At 29.5% G+C, this 16,904-nt stretch overlaps 1 protein-coding gene across 1 annotated transcript in view; it reads right to left on the bottom strand.

Annotated features, from left to right (window-relative positions):
- Window positions 1–16,904, bottom strand: part of LOC143228591 (proteasome activator complex subunit 4-like) — a 125,514-nt gene that overhangs the window by 78,592 nt on the left and 30,018 nt on the right. Inside the window, 7 exon segments of the mRNA XM_076459817.1 lie at window positions 405–558; window positions 3,563–3,627; window positions 4,397–4,486; window positions 6,312–6,498; window positions 8,157–8,360; window positions 14,041–14,099; window positions 14,305–14,394. Coding sequence (XP_076315932.1) covers window positions 405–558; window positions 3,563–3,627; window positions 4,397–4,486; window positions 6,312–6,498; window positions 8,157–8,360; window positions 14,041–14,099; window positions 14,305–14,394 — 849 coding nt within the window.

Here is a 16,904-nt window from a genome sequence, read left to right as displayed (position 1 = left end):
AAGCACCCTAACCCACCTGGCCAAGCCAGGCTACATAATATTGTATCAGAAACCCTGATACACTACTTTTTATAAATGCTTTATAACTAAGCACTAATAAGTTAAAAAGGTTTTTACAAACATTAAATATCTTTATCACACACATATACAATAAAAAATTGTAAAATGAAGATGTCATTATAAATGTGAAAATATTGTTTTCTGGTAGTACTTTATTTTATATTTATTAAAATAAATTACACATTAGCTTTTATTTGTTAATAAAAATATCCAAAGTATTCCTATTGCTTCACTGTCCAGTCACTAAATGGTTTTACTTTTTATGTGAAAATAGCCACAATTATAATTATTATGGAACTAAATTTCCTAAAATCAACAACCATATAATTGTAACTACAGTATACCTTAAAGATTTCAGGAGATGACTGTGTTAAAATGCTGCTGAATGTGGAGGTTAAACCTATTTCCAAAACATTCTCTTCTAGATTCATTTTCTCAGTATCCCTGTCAAGTCTTGCTGGATGCTCAAGGCTACTGTTTTCAATCAGTGCAAAACACCTGTGAAAGCAAACATAAATACATAACTGGATATTACATACCAAAACCATAAATAAATGAAAAACAAAATGTTAAGGGCTGGCAATAGCTGGTGTACAATTTATTCACTTTATTTAAAAAGACATAGACTTGACAACAGTATTACACTATCAGCATACTGCTTTCTTTCTCACGCTCTTAAAAATCTAGCATTTATTATATGCGAGTTTTATTTGGAGTCAAAATACACCATCTAGAGCCAAGTTCTAACTGCATACCTTAAGCACAGCTTTAATCCATCACTGTATGGACTGCCTTAGTTTATGGAGTACTTTATGTTTTGTTTTTATCTATTCCTCAAACACTATTGTCTTCAAATACTTCACTACATCTTGTAGATTCTCAGTTTATCAGGAAAGATGATGAAATTCCTCCTCATACACTTTAATCTAACTATTAAGAACAACAATGTGGTGAATAATGGCACTGGCATCTTGAAAATGTAATATCCTTGAGAACTGAGGATAGAAATGAAGCATCAGATGATATTTTTAATTCTGAAAGATGTTCAGATATTTGTGACATGTAAACATCACCATTCAGAGATCAAGGATCCAATTCCCACATCCTTACTCTACCTTTAAGTTCAAGTTGTAATTATTCTGGTCAAATTAACTTCCACATGCAATGCAAGACCTTAGAAGCAGGTATCATGTATTCACATCTTAATGTCCTCGAGGTTTCTATATTTTTCTATTTTTACCTTGTATCTATTCCTTAAGGTTTTAAAACACTTTTGACCAAATTAAATATATCTATGTAAACAAAAAAGACTGATGACTAAACCATTTTTTATGCACCTTTAGAAGATGTATTAACAGTGTCATAACTTGGCAACTGATTGTCAATCTTAAAGTTGATTTATACTCAGAAAACCTCTATCATGTCACAGTTGTTGATTGAAAAAAAAACAACAAACTGTAAAGTGCAATTGATTACACATCATAAGATAGTATTTTGTTTCATTACAAATTCAATTAAACAATCTTATGATCAATACATGCTAATAAAATTAGCATAAAAATTTACATTATAGTTCAATATTTTATACTATCTAGAATTTATTTCTTTATTTCAAAAAAAACCTTAAAGAAAAATTCTTAAAGTTTAGTTTGGTGCAAAAGTTCACAAAAATCTTAACTTCTGGACCTTGTAACTTGAACACTTGTTGACTGCACTAATCTTCCACGTATAAATATAATTTAACTTAATTGGTTTGCTTATGCATTCTTCTTTAAAGCTAATTACATCAAATATGGAGAAAGCAAAATCAATTTCTTGGAACTCTTGATAGTTGCCACACTTGCTTTCTACATGTTGAATTGTAATTCCTCAGCCAATAATACTTAGTTGAGCCAGTTGTTTATTACCAATATGAAGAAAACATTTTTAAAATACAATCTCCCAATAGTTCTTTTGAAACTGGTACAAAGAATTCCACAGAGAACTTGTCAATCACTCTCAGCCTTGTTGCTGTTTGTTTCCTCTATAGCCCTTTAACACTGTTTCTGACCTACAAGTATGTTAGTTACATAAACAGTTAAATTATATTTAGGCTTTAGTTTTATATTTCAGTTAATTATGTAATATTTATGTTTAAAAATGCATATTAGAAAGTTTTTGCTTTTTTTAAAAGACAAATTGCCTTCATTTATGAGGCTTACAGTAGTAGATAAATGTCCCAACATTCTGAGGAAGACTAGTGTCTCTGCTGATGATACCCTAATACTGCCCAAGAATGCATGCAAGACGTGTTTTGCAATAAGTAATAATGATAAGAGACTGGAATGGAAAATAAAACATTGAAAACAAACTTACAATTAAGAACATGAGCAAAACAATTTTTTTAAAGATTATTCAATGAAAAATTAAATTTTTTCTATTTTTAATTTTAAATATTTCATTGCACAATGCATTGATGATATTACTCAAAATATTTAAAGTCTGAGTGCAAATAACAACACAAAAATAACAACTCTTTAGTTAAAATACTAATCTAAAATAATCTCATTCATTTTGTACAAAATACTTGTAATCGTTACCAATTTTATCAATTGTGAAGATGTGTTAATAAAACTCAGTTAAGTATTGCTGAACTCCATAAGACACAGCCAAATGAGTTCAACCCCATAATCAAAAGTTAAATATTTCATTTTGTTTAGCATGTTTGAGCTTTAAATATTTTTATAAATATATGCAATTAAAACATATTATAAGGTTTTACAATGTGCACATATTTGTGCCTATTATTCCCTGTTATCAAACTAAGTACCTTTATCCTCTTTAGATGAAACATCACATATATTATAGATCAGAAAGTTTCAATACCTTTCAAATAATTTATACAACTTGGTTATATTTGCATTTTATATTATTTGTTGTTCTTTGTACAAAGAATATATAGCACAAGTTTTAGGAATAATTACTTCAGTGCATAAAATATTTTGTAAAGCCAATCACTTCCAGTGCCACGAGTATTGTGCTTTAAAATGTACCAACCCTCTTCTGTTACTTCTGAATATTCCCAAAATACTTTCTTTGGTTTCTTGGCATGATTTAAATTTCATTTTTTTTAAACAATTAAGCCTCAAGCCAAGTCCAACTTATTACAATTTTTTAAGAAATCTCTGATATAGTAGCACATTAAACAACACAATTTCAAAGAAAAATCATAAACCAGAACAACTTGTCATGAAAAAACTTATGTAAATTGGTAAATAGTTATCAATCTATTACATAAAAAACTAACGTCAGTACACTTGTGGTAGAACATGTCTCCTACTTTAATATGGAAACAGTAGATTAAAACATTTTCTGTCAAATTACATTGAATAAATTTGTTTCTTAATATTTTTCTAAAAGTATATACATTTTTTAATGGACAAAACCATAGCTTACTGAAAATTTCTGGCAAAGAAGAAAACTCAATTCCACATTTAATACTCACAAAACAAATCTATCTTACCTATCCATGAACTGAAGAACAAAATCTTCAAACTCTGCTGTTGCTAAGCATATTTCCTGCTCAAGCTAAAAAACAAGAACAATTTTTGTAATTCTGAATTATGAACAAATGAATTAGTGGATTACCAGTTCTATCTAAGAATACTCAACATGGAAAATGTAATTTTACTAGAAATTAATGTTATTTAACCAAACTATGCATGTTTCACAATTTATTTCACAAGTGTCTTTAAAAACATTACACTGTAAAAAACAACAACAATTTTACACATTATTTTCAATAAGTATGTGAAATAAAACTAGAAAAATATTATTAAATTGTTTTTTGGCCTATCAAAGACCATAACAAAATAATTGAGGTTAACTGATATCTAACTCAAGGAGCTTTCTTTTTAATAAAACTCTATGACAATTGAGCTAATTTTTAACTTTTCATGTTTCAGGATATTTCTTTACAAGCTAATTGGTTTATTCTTCTCTAAGTTTTACCAATTAGTGATTCATCCTAACTGGAAATTCTTGAAAGGATATATATTAATGATAACTATTATTAGTACAACTTTCCCTGAATTTATAATTTTCCTATACTTAAAATGAATTTCAGATCAGTACTTACAAATCAGTTCACAAGATTAACTCTTCTTATACAGTTGGGGGAGCAGAAGGCTTGTAAGTATGTGTAAAGGAAAGGTTTGCTTATAGAGGGCAGCACTGAACAAGAATAGCTAATATTGCAAGAGGGGGTAACTACCCTGTCAAACATTACTTTTTTTAATCTAATAAACTCACTGAATCACATTCACAATTGTACAAAAAACACAGCTTAGTAGCTTACCTCTGTTAAATTTGAATGATACTGTACAGCCTTTGAACAGTCAACTAATGGAATCAATGTAGTGAATGTTGAGATAAACTGAAATGTTACCTAAAGACCAATAATAACAACTAATCAATGATCATTGGTTTGAAATAAAAATACACAAAACAAAATTTAATAAAAAGGTTAAGATAAAGATTAGGCATAGATATAATAATCACATGAAATGTTTCATTATACTGAAGAAGTACAAAAACATCTCAAGAGTTTGTTTGGTCAAAGATGTCTGCACTAAGCTGGAAGAATGACATAAATTGATTGATGCAAAAAAATCCTCAAAACTAATACTTATTCTAACAGTCTTCCAATTAGCACACAATATCATACAGTTATATTTCCTCTGTTTATAATGTAACACATTAAATGTTTGTTTTCAAACAACTACAGCTGAAAAGACAACCTACTGATCTTAACTCTTAGATACAAAGTACGTTGAAAGGTAATACAAAGATTTCAGGTCCAAAGTACTTAGATAAAGACACACAACCTTCAGAAAATCCAAGGATTGAAATAATTAAAATGCTTAACCCAAACATGAAGAACCCATATTGCTAACATGCAACTTCAGATAGCAGGTCTGTATCACCCAAAATGTTAAATTGAATCCCTCAGATTACATAAAAACTGATGGGTCATTATAAAGCTAATTAGTTGATCTTCAGATGTGCATGTGATAGATAGAATTGGGGTTTAAACAGAGATATATTATTAACAAATTGATATCTTAACTAAGATATTTTACTAGTAACCTACTACAACATATTCAGTTTTTGAATTGTACTCATGAAACCCATGTAAAAAAAGAACTATTTTGAACGAAAGTAGATGCTAAAACTCGACTAACAATTATCAAGTGTTCAAACAGACATGTATGACCAGCTGTCTTCAGTGTTTGACAGACAACAAAACAAAGGAACTTTCACAGATTTTCAAAATCTTCTATCATCAAAAGTTGTTGTGCAAACAAACTTTGTGAAATAATAACATTCTCTTCTGTTTCAATTTATAATATTTGTTAAGCCTTTAATTTAGTCAGTTATGGACAGAGTACAAGAGAAACAAAGACTAGCAAGTGAAAGTGTTAAGACAGTTAATTTTTGATTTAGTTAGGCTTAAAGATCTTGGGAAAAAGTACTTAATTATCAAGAAATATAAAGCTTCATTCCATAATGCATCACATTACAGTTATCAAAGGTCAGATTCCTTAACAATATGTTGCAATGTTGAATGTTAATGTTTCATTTATCACTTAAAACCAAGATAATTTAGTTGATGGAAGTATGATCATAAATTTGAGCAGAACAACAGACAAATAAGAAGTTGGCTGCCATTTGGGATTCCTCAGCTTTACTTCACAACTAAATTTTCAGAGGATTCTCATACCAGAATGGAGACTTAATTATTCAGTTTTTCTTCTTGCATTTTTCTGTCCATATTTTCTTTTTTCTAAACTATTGTTTTCCTTCATGTTGCTCTTAAAAGAGTGTTTTACTTGGCTAGTTCAAGTAAAATTGAATTATAAGATAAGAACTTATGAATGATAGTAAAAAGAATTTAATAATATGTAAACCACACTATATCTGCTAAATGTTGCTTCAAGTTCCTACATTTTACTACATCAATTATAATGAAAATACATTTGTAATACTTTATGTTTTGTCCCTCCAAACAAAATAAATAAGTGGTTTAAACTATTTTATTCTTCCGATTGGTCACTTTTCTCCTTGTTTGCTCACCCTCGTCTGCAAATATGCAAATGTTTGAAAATGATGAAATTATGACAATTTTAGTCAATGACACTCTTTAACTTAATACAACAAAGATTTTTCTTTTTTCAATTTTCACATCAACTGAAAATAATTATTTAACTCACCATACACTTCCTAATGTCATTTGGGTCTATACCTGGTAACGATCCCATCAGCAAAGGAACCACGTGGGATGGACCTTCAGGAAACCGATTAGACCCTTGAACTAAAGCTCTTGCAACAGACACAATACACTGCATTGTAGCAGTCAATCGATGAGGTTCTGTTAGTGTTTCTAGTGAGGAGTATAGGCTGTAAAAAGAAAGAGACAAACAGAGTAAAAAAAAAATCATAGAACAATAATTTAAAGCTGCAGACACTATCTCAATTATATTTAATAAAAAGTCTTCTATTTATATTTCCTATTTTAATAGGTGATTTTAAATGTTATAATTATTATATATAAGTTGCAGCACTTTTTAAACTGTTCCATTCAACGTATTTTATTTCTTCACTGTTTATTTGTAACACATAACTGTTGTCATTCATTATGTGGCATCTTAAGTTTTTCTTGCCAATCCCAACAATTGTTTTTAATTTGATATCATAATTTGATTTGGTTATGGCATATACTTACTTTACAGTCATTTAACATTATTTTTGTCTCCTAATGTTTTGTTCACAAGGAGTTCCCTTAGAATATCATTAACGATTCATTTATCAGTGTACTCCCACTACATTGTTACTATTGTTAACTGAAGGATCTTATCCATTAACAGTTGAGCATACTTGTCTTGATGACATAAAATCCTTTGATACACAAGCCTTATCATCAGAAGCAAACTAAGAAATATTAAACATTCTTTTTTCTAAGAGAATATTACACTCATTTTACACATGTGCAAGGACTTGTACATTAGTATACATTGCAAGTGATGAGTGTTGACCAATTCTTTGATACGAGCATTAGATAATGGAACTGATATAGCCTTCAAATCACAAAGAACTGGTATAATAGTAAACAGTTAGTGACTTCATTAATTTGGGAATTTTATCTTTAAAAGGATAAAGATAATAACTCTAAGAGTAATTTGTGGAAAGGCTCGTCTCAGAAACTGGGATCTTAACACAAAGGATCCTTTAACAAGGTAAGACAGAACTACAGCCATGGTGAATTTTCCTGCAGTAGAAGGAATTACAGAATTTTGTTTGTTTAAAAGTTTATCAAATCCTTTCTAATATAATTATTGGTAATATCAAAAGGAAAATTTTCTGGAAAGCATGTCTGATGTTGAAGAGTTCTAGTTGAAACAAAAAAAAAAATTACTAGTGAAATGAAAGACTCCTGGATGTAAACATTTGATGAATCCAGGCACAAGTCTTCTAATATTAGTGTAAAACCCAGTATGTCTTATAAAAAAACCAACATCTAAACTGATCTCACAAAGCTGGACAGATGTATCCAAAAATGAAAGTTTTGATTCATTTTCAATTTCAACTGAAAATTTTATGTTACTAAATTGTTTATTGATGTAGGTAGAATACAAACATTAACAAGTTCTTAATTTCTGACTAATAAAGTTCACTGTTCAAAATTATCATGAAATAATCAGAATTTTCTACAAAATACCTAAAACAAAGCACATTGAGTGATGTAAATGCAGCCCCCAAGTTAATTCTCATGTAAAACAGGCAACTTGTTACATTATCTGATGTATGAATAACTATAACTTAAGTATACACAAGAAAAACAAACACATTTCAACATAATTACACATTATATCTTCTATTAATAGTATTCACCTTGAATATTGTTTATACACTATGTTTATCTTACAATAGATTTTGGTTTTAATGGAGAAAAAAAAGTTTAAAGGCCAAATGATTTCCAATATTAACTTAAAAAATAATAAAATATCAATATTTCTGTATTCTTCAAAGAAAAGGTTTATCTAAGAATACAAACTCACCGATCTAAAACTGGAGGTATCACAATTTCTGGTCGAACAGTAGCAAGATTTTGTAAAGCAGCAGCAGAATCGGTACTACCTGCCTTACTGAACATTGATAACAGCACTACTGGTTTGATGCTCTCTACAAACTTTGTCACATCATCTTCTTTCAACTTACTGATTTCTGGAATAGGTGTCTCCCAGGAAAAATGGTACTTTTCCCTGACAAGCAAATCAATTATGTAATTAACAGTCAGTTAAGGAAACACTTGACCAAAGTTATTCCAATCAAATAAACAAGTAGAAATTTATAATAAAACTAACTGATGACAAATTTCATTTCTCTTTACAGATCCACACATGCAACAATATTGAAACAAATGTTATTAATTTGAACTATATATATATATATATATTTAATTATTTTACCAGTTCATTATGAAAGGTCAATGTGGAAAGAAATCAGCTTTATTAATAAAAATACAATTCATAGTTGTACAAACAAAAATAAGTATTGAGTTAATTCTATTGGCATCAAAAATAAAGGGTGATCTTAAAAAGGTCTTGCATATACACACAAGAAAGCAACATCAATATTGTTTTAAGGATAAATGATAAGCTAAACCAATTAAATTATGTTTACTTTAAATAAGTGGTTGCCTAATGCAAGAAGGTATTAATACACTAACAAGTTCTTTTAGGAAGCAGTCTATGATATTCCCTTACAATTTTTGTCTGCTAATATTTAGTAGTAATAGAAGCTGGAACCATGGTAACATAGCCATATAATCCAATTTCTATGTATAGGTGTTTTTGTTTCATCAAAGTATGAATCAATCAATGTAATATATGAAGCAAATAATAACTTTAAGCCTGATAATGTTAAAAGTTAACAACCACAATATCAGACTTGCTAAGTTAAGATACTCAAAGCTTATTAATCTTCAAGTGTTGAAGGAACTTGTTCTACAACTCAGAAGGATTAAAAATATTACAGTTTTTCAACTATCAACAGGGAACTTTATATTGATATGTTTCTTTGCAGAAAATTTCTTAAAAAGAATTGAAGTTAAAAAATTAGGTTTAGCAGCCTTGAAACACCTAGAACTTTTTTATTGCATTCTTTCTGGTGATTCAAACATCTGATGCATATCAGTTATCTATGAATTTCACAAGGAAGTACAACCTTGGGAAACAGCAGTATGCCAGATAGGTTAGTTATAAAAATACATTGTTAAAAATTATGTTTATAATTTTTATAATAAACATTTGTAATAAAAATAATTTCTTAACAACATAATTTAGTGACAAGTCTGTTACATTTAGTCAGCAATATTCTAACATGTTTATTAATTTAACCTGTAGATTAACATTTTCATGAATTGAAAATGTATTTCCAACAATACTTAACACTTCTCACACTACACCTATTACTCAACTGATAGTTTTCTTCCTTTGCTTGCCTAAGCACTGGTCTGATTTATATAGATATAAATATATTTCAATGGTGCTGTCTTCAATCCAAGGGAGAGTTACTCATAACCTATGATGTAGGTTCATTCATGTATACAACCATAGTTATTGTATGTATATTCAGATGGAGGTTTATATCACCAAGATCAATAGCTCTCATACCTAACATGGTATTCATTACCTACATCAATGTGGTCCTCTATCCTAGTACTATACATAAGCACCTCATTCAGTTTTTTTTTTAGACTGACCCAATCGACATTCTCTTAAAACAGTATCTGAGTGTGACATTCTGGCAACTGACAAGATGGTGCCAGTTGCAACCAATTGTCCATGTAATGGTGTGTGCACAGGCCGAGGAAATAAAAGTGACTTGAAAAAAGCTCATATGATGCCAATGCTAGTCCAAAAGGTAGAGCCCTAAACTGCTGATCCTTATACACAGAATGCAGATAGTGAGATAGTGTAGGGTTGACTCTGCTTTGAGCAATATCAAACTTTGATTCCAAAGACGACTGTACTAGCTGCCCCTAATTTAGCAGTGAGACTAGAGGGAAGGCAGCAAGTCATCACCACCCACTACTATCTCTTGGGCTAATATTTTACCGAAAAATAGCAGGATTGACCATCACATTATAATGTCCCCATAGCTGAAAAGGTGAGCATGTTTGGTGGGTAGGGATTTGAATCCTCCACCTTTAGATGGCATGTAAAGCTCCTCAAGTACCCAGGCAAGGGAAAGAACCTTAACAGTTGAGTTATAGATGAAGTGTGAGAAATGTTAAGCACATTTTGAAATTCTAAGTAACTTGTAACATAACCGTTTAACTCTTTTCAGTATGGTCTGAGTACTTTAAACTGATCTCATAACTATTTTGTGCTTGTTATAGTTTTCATACTTTTACTTTTAAATTAGTAAACATATATTCATGAAATTTGGCACAACATCAGTAAATGTTACAAGGCTTTCATACACAAAATATCAGATTTTTTAATTAAGTCTTAAGGTTTCTTAAGTAATGTTTTTCTCATGCCTTTTTTTTATTTTTGCATGTTGAATGAGCAACATGAAAAGTAATTTTCATTTTAAGATCAAAAAACATTTCCCATGCAAAATCCTTATGATGCCCAGATAGTTTTATCAAACATTTCTCAAGAAAATACTTTATATTTTGTTTTTTCACTAACACATCTCTGTATGGATTCAGTTAACTTAACCAATTCCATAACCACCATATAAAATTAGGAAATGACTATACAAATTATGCCTTTTTTATTCTAGAATGATTATAAATTACAAACATAAATATTTAGACTGAATAGCTTAAATCCCATAATATTATAAGTTGATAGATATTTATTATTTTTTAATATACTGCCATTCAGCCATGACTGGCTAACATTACTGAAGTAAAAATAACATGACACACATGCACTCATGTTAATATATTCAGTAACATAAAACTGACCTTTAGTTTTTACAAAATGAAACTATCTTGTCTGTGCTTTAGTGGACTAGCATTTGATAAAATACAGTCACATTTTAATTATTTTAAACTGCATATAAATATAAGTTATTACTATTTACAAACTGACTCTCAAAAGATAAAATAGTAAATAAAGAAATAAAGCAAACAATTATTTCTTCCAGTTTCAACCTGTGTTCTCATTGCCACATGTCTCAGCTTGCTAAGCCTTAAGAAATTCTGCACATGGAGGATGTGAAATGAAATAATTGTTTTTATAGGTTTTATACATACATCTGAATAACCAAAAATCTTATCAGTATCATTTGTCTTGAAGAACAGAGCATATGCTGTTATATTTAAAATGGATGAGAAAATTATTAAGGAGACATTTTTAGATCTCAACTGGTTATTCACATGTCATACATAGTAGTAAGTGTATATAAGGGACCATTTCCAAAAGAGTGAATGACATGAGAAGAGACCACTATGTTTGATTCATAAAGTAGAGTGAGATAGCCCAGCAAACAGAAAAGATAGAATGTTATTATTTTTTATTCTAGCAGTAATTTAAGTTCTAATTTGGACAAAACTACAGACTTTGTATTTTCACATCAGAAACATTTAATTTAAACCAGTGCTGCATTCAATATACCACATGACACAAATATTGATGTTTAGGCATGTTTAATATATACTTTTAAATTATGAAATTTATCATGTATAATCCAAAAATTTAAATTATAATACACAGTTTGATAGGAAACTTAAAGGAGATAAATTCATCAAATAGTAGTCCAATAAATTTTTGAATGCAATATCATGTCCTGTAACCTTGATAAGTATTATCTTAAATTGATCATAGCTTTTAAAAGACATACATCTCTCAAAATATGAACTTATACAACATTCAATCTTCCTATGATGTTCAGGATTTAGCTATGTTTGTTATGTTTTAGGCCATACTGATCCAATGTAATTCAGAACAAATTGAAACTGCCTTGCATTATAAGAATATTTTTCTTTGCTCAGATTTTACTCTTTTATGCTAAATATTAGGAATTAATGTAAACTATCATTATAATAAATGTGAAGGTACATGTGATTACATCATAAAGTTATGGAAACCAGTATTGGGTCAAAAGAGAACTGAAACATATATTACTTCCAAGTAGGTGCACTGAACTGATGTTTTCAGAGATCACTCATTACAGGAAAACTGAAAGATATTGGTAATATCTCACCAAAATATTTGTAAAATTACACAGAAATTTCTAACAACAACCGTCCATTAAACCTCTTTTAACTAGGAACTATTTCCTGAAAATTAAGATTATTGTTTCCAGAAAGAGAAACCATAACAATAAGATGCAGTAGATCTTTAAAGCACTGACTTTACCTGGTAATAAAGTTCCTAAAAACATTGTAACTGGTCATTCAGAAAATTATAAAATCACTATCAGATTGATACTTCAGTTAATTAACACAGTTTAATGAATCCTAACTTCTCCCTACAAAACAAGCAATGGAGATATCTTTGATCTTTGGCTTTTAATGTATTATGTAAGATTTATTCTGCACTTATAGTATTAAGTTTCAAGATCTGCACATATGTATGACATGCATGTATTATAAAAGCTAAAGTTTGACAAACAGTGTCCATTTTACTGAACACGTAGGCAACAACCTTACAAAAGTACAGAAACATCTCTTCAAAAGCATAATAATAACATTAACTTGTTAACTGTCCAAAAACCAGGAATAAAAGTAAAGAGTAGCAAAGGAAGAAATTATCCAAAACAAAGAGACATCAAAAGAATAACACATGAAATCAAATGGAACACATATTCATGATTTTGTTTGGATAAAACTGAAAAAAAATAAATACAAGGATCAAAGAACAGTTGAGAGAGCTATCCTAAATTTTTGAACCTTTAAGAAAAATCATTCCATAATCCCCCTTAAAAACCAACAGCAAACAAACACTGAAATTCTATTTGAAAAATAGTAGAAGCTACATGAATCAAAATTTTTAAAAATTTCATCCAACAAATTTCCTGGAGCTGTTCTCTATCCATACTAATTATAATGCATATAATTCAAAGATGTGCTCTTTCATGTCTTGCATTTTCATGTTTGGCAAATATTTATTGCAACCTTTGTTAACTATTTAAATTATAACAATGGCACTACCAATAATAATCATTACATTTTGATTATGTAGTTGTTGTTAATCACACATTGTCTGAAGATAGCCCACTCCTACATGCTCAAACATCACAGTTTTAACTGCTTGAGATAAAACATACTTCCACTGTAGAGCTCATTATAATATTAAATTTAACCATCCAGTAGGATTCTTATCTCTTTAGAGACAAAAAAGATTGTTAAAACACAATTACCAAAAGACAGGTTGATTATATAAAGTGCAAAATAAAAATATTACCACAACTAATGATGAATAGGTTAATTTTTGAACTGGTACAGCATAAAAATTAGAGTGAATAAGATAAGTACCAACATAGATGTGATTTATGTGACATATTTATGTAATGATTCATGAGCCTAAGAACTGAAATGAAGGCTAGTAAGGATGGAATGGAAGTACTGATAGAAGATCAAAATATAAATCTTGGCAAAAGCAAGAGAAGTAGATGCAGTTACAATAAAGGGAATACATTATATTTCTGCAACATTTCAAAATTCATGTAATTTTTTCAGTACATGAACAACCTATCAAATTTCCAAATATATAGACCTTAACACTGAAATAAAACAATGGCAGGAAATCATACTGCTACTACACTATACTAAAACATTATACAACTTTGTCCTAACATCTATCATGTGCAAAAAGGGTTAAATTTTCCCAAACACACATAGATTCTATTTAGGAGCTGAAAAACATAAAAAAACTAAGTCTTAGTAGAATGTTAAACTGCTTACATCTGAGACCATCTCACCTGTGAAGTCGTTTTATAACAGCAGCTGGAAGCTTGAACAGAAAACGATGGAGTTTTAACTAAATAATAAAAATAAGAAAATTATATAAATAAATTGGAATTGCAATATCTGTTTTTACATTAATTATAAAGTTGTGAAGAAATTTTAATATAACAATAAAGTAACTTTAAAAATTCAGAGATGTACTTTCATTTCATGGAAGCTGTTATGGTATTCTTCCAAGCTACAAATACAGGTAGAACCCTGACATTAACCAAACTTACCATCCATCTTCCTATATTTGAAGGATGATAAAATGATGCTACAGCCTTAAAAAACCTGTCTATGTGAGTCTGGCATATGCTTCCTCCACCCTAGAAATATTCACCAAAATTAACATCCACTCTGTGAAATCTGAAGCAAAATGTAATCTAAGTTAAATAAGTTTAGTACAGTTAAAAAAAAAAAAACTTTTATTTCTTATCTTTGTTTCTTGATTATATACACGACATAGAACAATAATGATGAATCTACACATTCATGATAGTAACTAGTTCAAAAATAATTAATATTAAATATTTACTGTTATTAAATAAAAATATATCTGAGTATTGTTACAGATACTGTTGTATACTTAAACTAAAAAGCAGAAGTTAGCATATCATGGAAACAGTAAATGTCAGATGAAGGAAAAACGCATACTTTTTCGTGAATTACTAATTTCACCTATATTAATTGAACTTCTTAAATAAAATTATCTGTTCCATCAGAGTTTTTAATATGACTATTTTTAACTGTTACGTGAAGACAACATATTAAAAACAAATTTGCATATCTCTATCTCAAGGTAGGAGAAAACTAATAGCATTGTTTTAGTAATACGGTCAATCAACCATAAAATAAAAAAGCTTATTCCAAAAATGACAAGCTGTATGTGTATATATGTACACATGTAAACATATATTCATGCATGCTTATAGTTCAAAGTGTTTATCACCACTGTATTCATAGCCTGTAGATTTCTGTTATTTTCCAGTATTATCAAGACTTTTCTTATTTTCTTTGTCACTTAGGTTAACATTTGATTTATTACAATCATTAATTCCAAGAATATGATCTATTTCAAAGTCAGAGTTCCTAAAATTGAAAAAAAAGAAAAGTATTTGGCACTCTGATATACCAAATCTTCACACAAAACATCTGCACTGAAAAATTTTGATAGTCTCAGATAAAGTATTCAGATATAGCTAAGCAAGTAGTAAAAGGTATAAATCTGTAATTTTTACACTTTAATGCTATGTTTCAAATATTTTAATGAAAAATGCCTTTGGCCAGACAATAACCATCATTTCAACACACAACTAAGCTAAACCTTATCCTCCCATCACTTACTTTTATCATAACATAATTCTGAACTCTCAAATTTTAATATATCAAGAACTGTTTCTAGACAATACATACACAGCTAAGTATGGTTACATGGACCATTTCATCCTTGCTCTTGCCAGAAAGTCATTAACATAAATTTTAAGTACAAAGTACAAAAATTGGATGGAGATTTTACTCTTCAAAGGTAGGTGGCTAGTTTGGTTTCATTTTAGTGTTAAAAATTATAAATTTTAAATAAATATATAGAATACCTCACACTGAAAAGTGTGTAAATGCAGATAAACAATGCATGTTTTGTTAACTTGCACAAAAGTCACTGAAATTTAATGTGCAGAGCCTTTAGTTGAAGACTAGGTCCCTGCAATCAACACCACTGATGAGAGAAAAAAATGAGCAACTGCCTTGTGCTGTACCATCTCAATCCCACAATAAACCTGAGTGGGCCAAGTCACACCCCATGATTCAGAAAGCGGAAAGAAAAAGGTTGGAAGTGCTCAGATGTCACGCCAGACTTTAGTTTCTCGGCAAAAACCACAGAAATAGTGCAATATTTTCAAACTGTAATTATCAATATACACTCTAGCCAAACCAGAAGTTGAAACCATTTTCACATGAGCAAAGGTAATAACATGTGCTGTACGAAAGGGCTTTCTCCATCAAAACAGTTCCCAACCCCAAAGTCAGGATGACTGGTGGAAAAATAATAACAAATCCTGCAATGTAATGCAACCAAGTCCAAGAAACCAGAGTGAGGATAACTTACAATATGAAATTTTAAGGAAAGCTAATTTACCTTTCAGTCAAAATTTTCAGAAAAACTATAAACCAACACCAAAGATAGATTAAACCTTGAATCATAAGAAACAACAGAGTAATATTGGAAAAAAAAAGTGACAAAGAAAGGTTCCTAAGACCAGTTCACATGGTTCATATACATTTTCAACATCAAGATTCAAAACTTTTTTCAAACTTCAATTCATTCCTTTCAAACTTGCATTATAATGGATTTCACTAGATTTTCAATACTGTATCCAGATAGGCAGTAAATTATAAATAAAATGCACTCATTTTTAATGCATATGTACTGGATAAACTCTACCTCCTAGTGCTAACTTTCAGTAATACAAACAAAATGCAAGAAGTACAGTTGTCTAGCAACATTCAAGTTACTTCTCATCAACAAATCATGTAGTAGATGTAATAAAAATAGTTGAAAAAACTTTAATGTTGTTTGTAGAGATGAACTGTTGTCTTGATCACTTAGTACATATAACAGTAGGCATTTTATTGTTTAGAGTTTAAAATTCAAATGATGTTCAAGCATGACTTAACTTGCTTCTCTTATTTAATTTGTAATATACTTCCCTTATATCAGTCTATAAGAATCTGATATTATTATTTAAAATTTTGTATTCAAACACTACACACACAGTGAATGTAAAACAGAAGGTACTGTATTAGTAGAAACTACATATCACATGAAAACCAAGTTTCT

This window comes from Tachypleus tridentatus, chromosome 10 (genome assembly GCF_004210375.1).
Source record: "Tachypleus tridentatus isolate NWPU-2018 chromosome 10, ASM421037v1, whole genome shotgun sequence".
NCBI lineage: Eukaryota > Metazoa > Arthropoda > Merostomata > Xiphosura > Limulidae > Tachypleus > Tachypleus tridentatus.
Note: the sequence above shows the minus strand (reverse complement) of the source record. Positions and strands in the feature narration are given on the sequence as shown.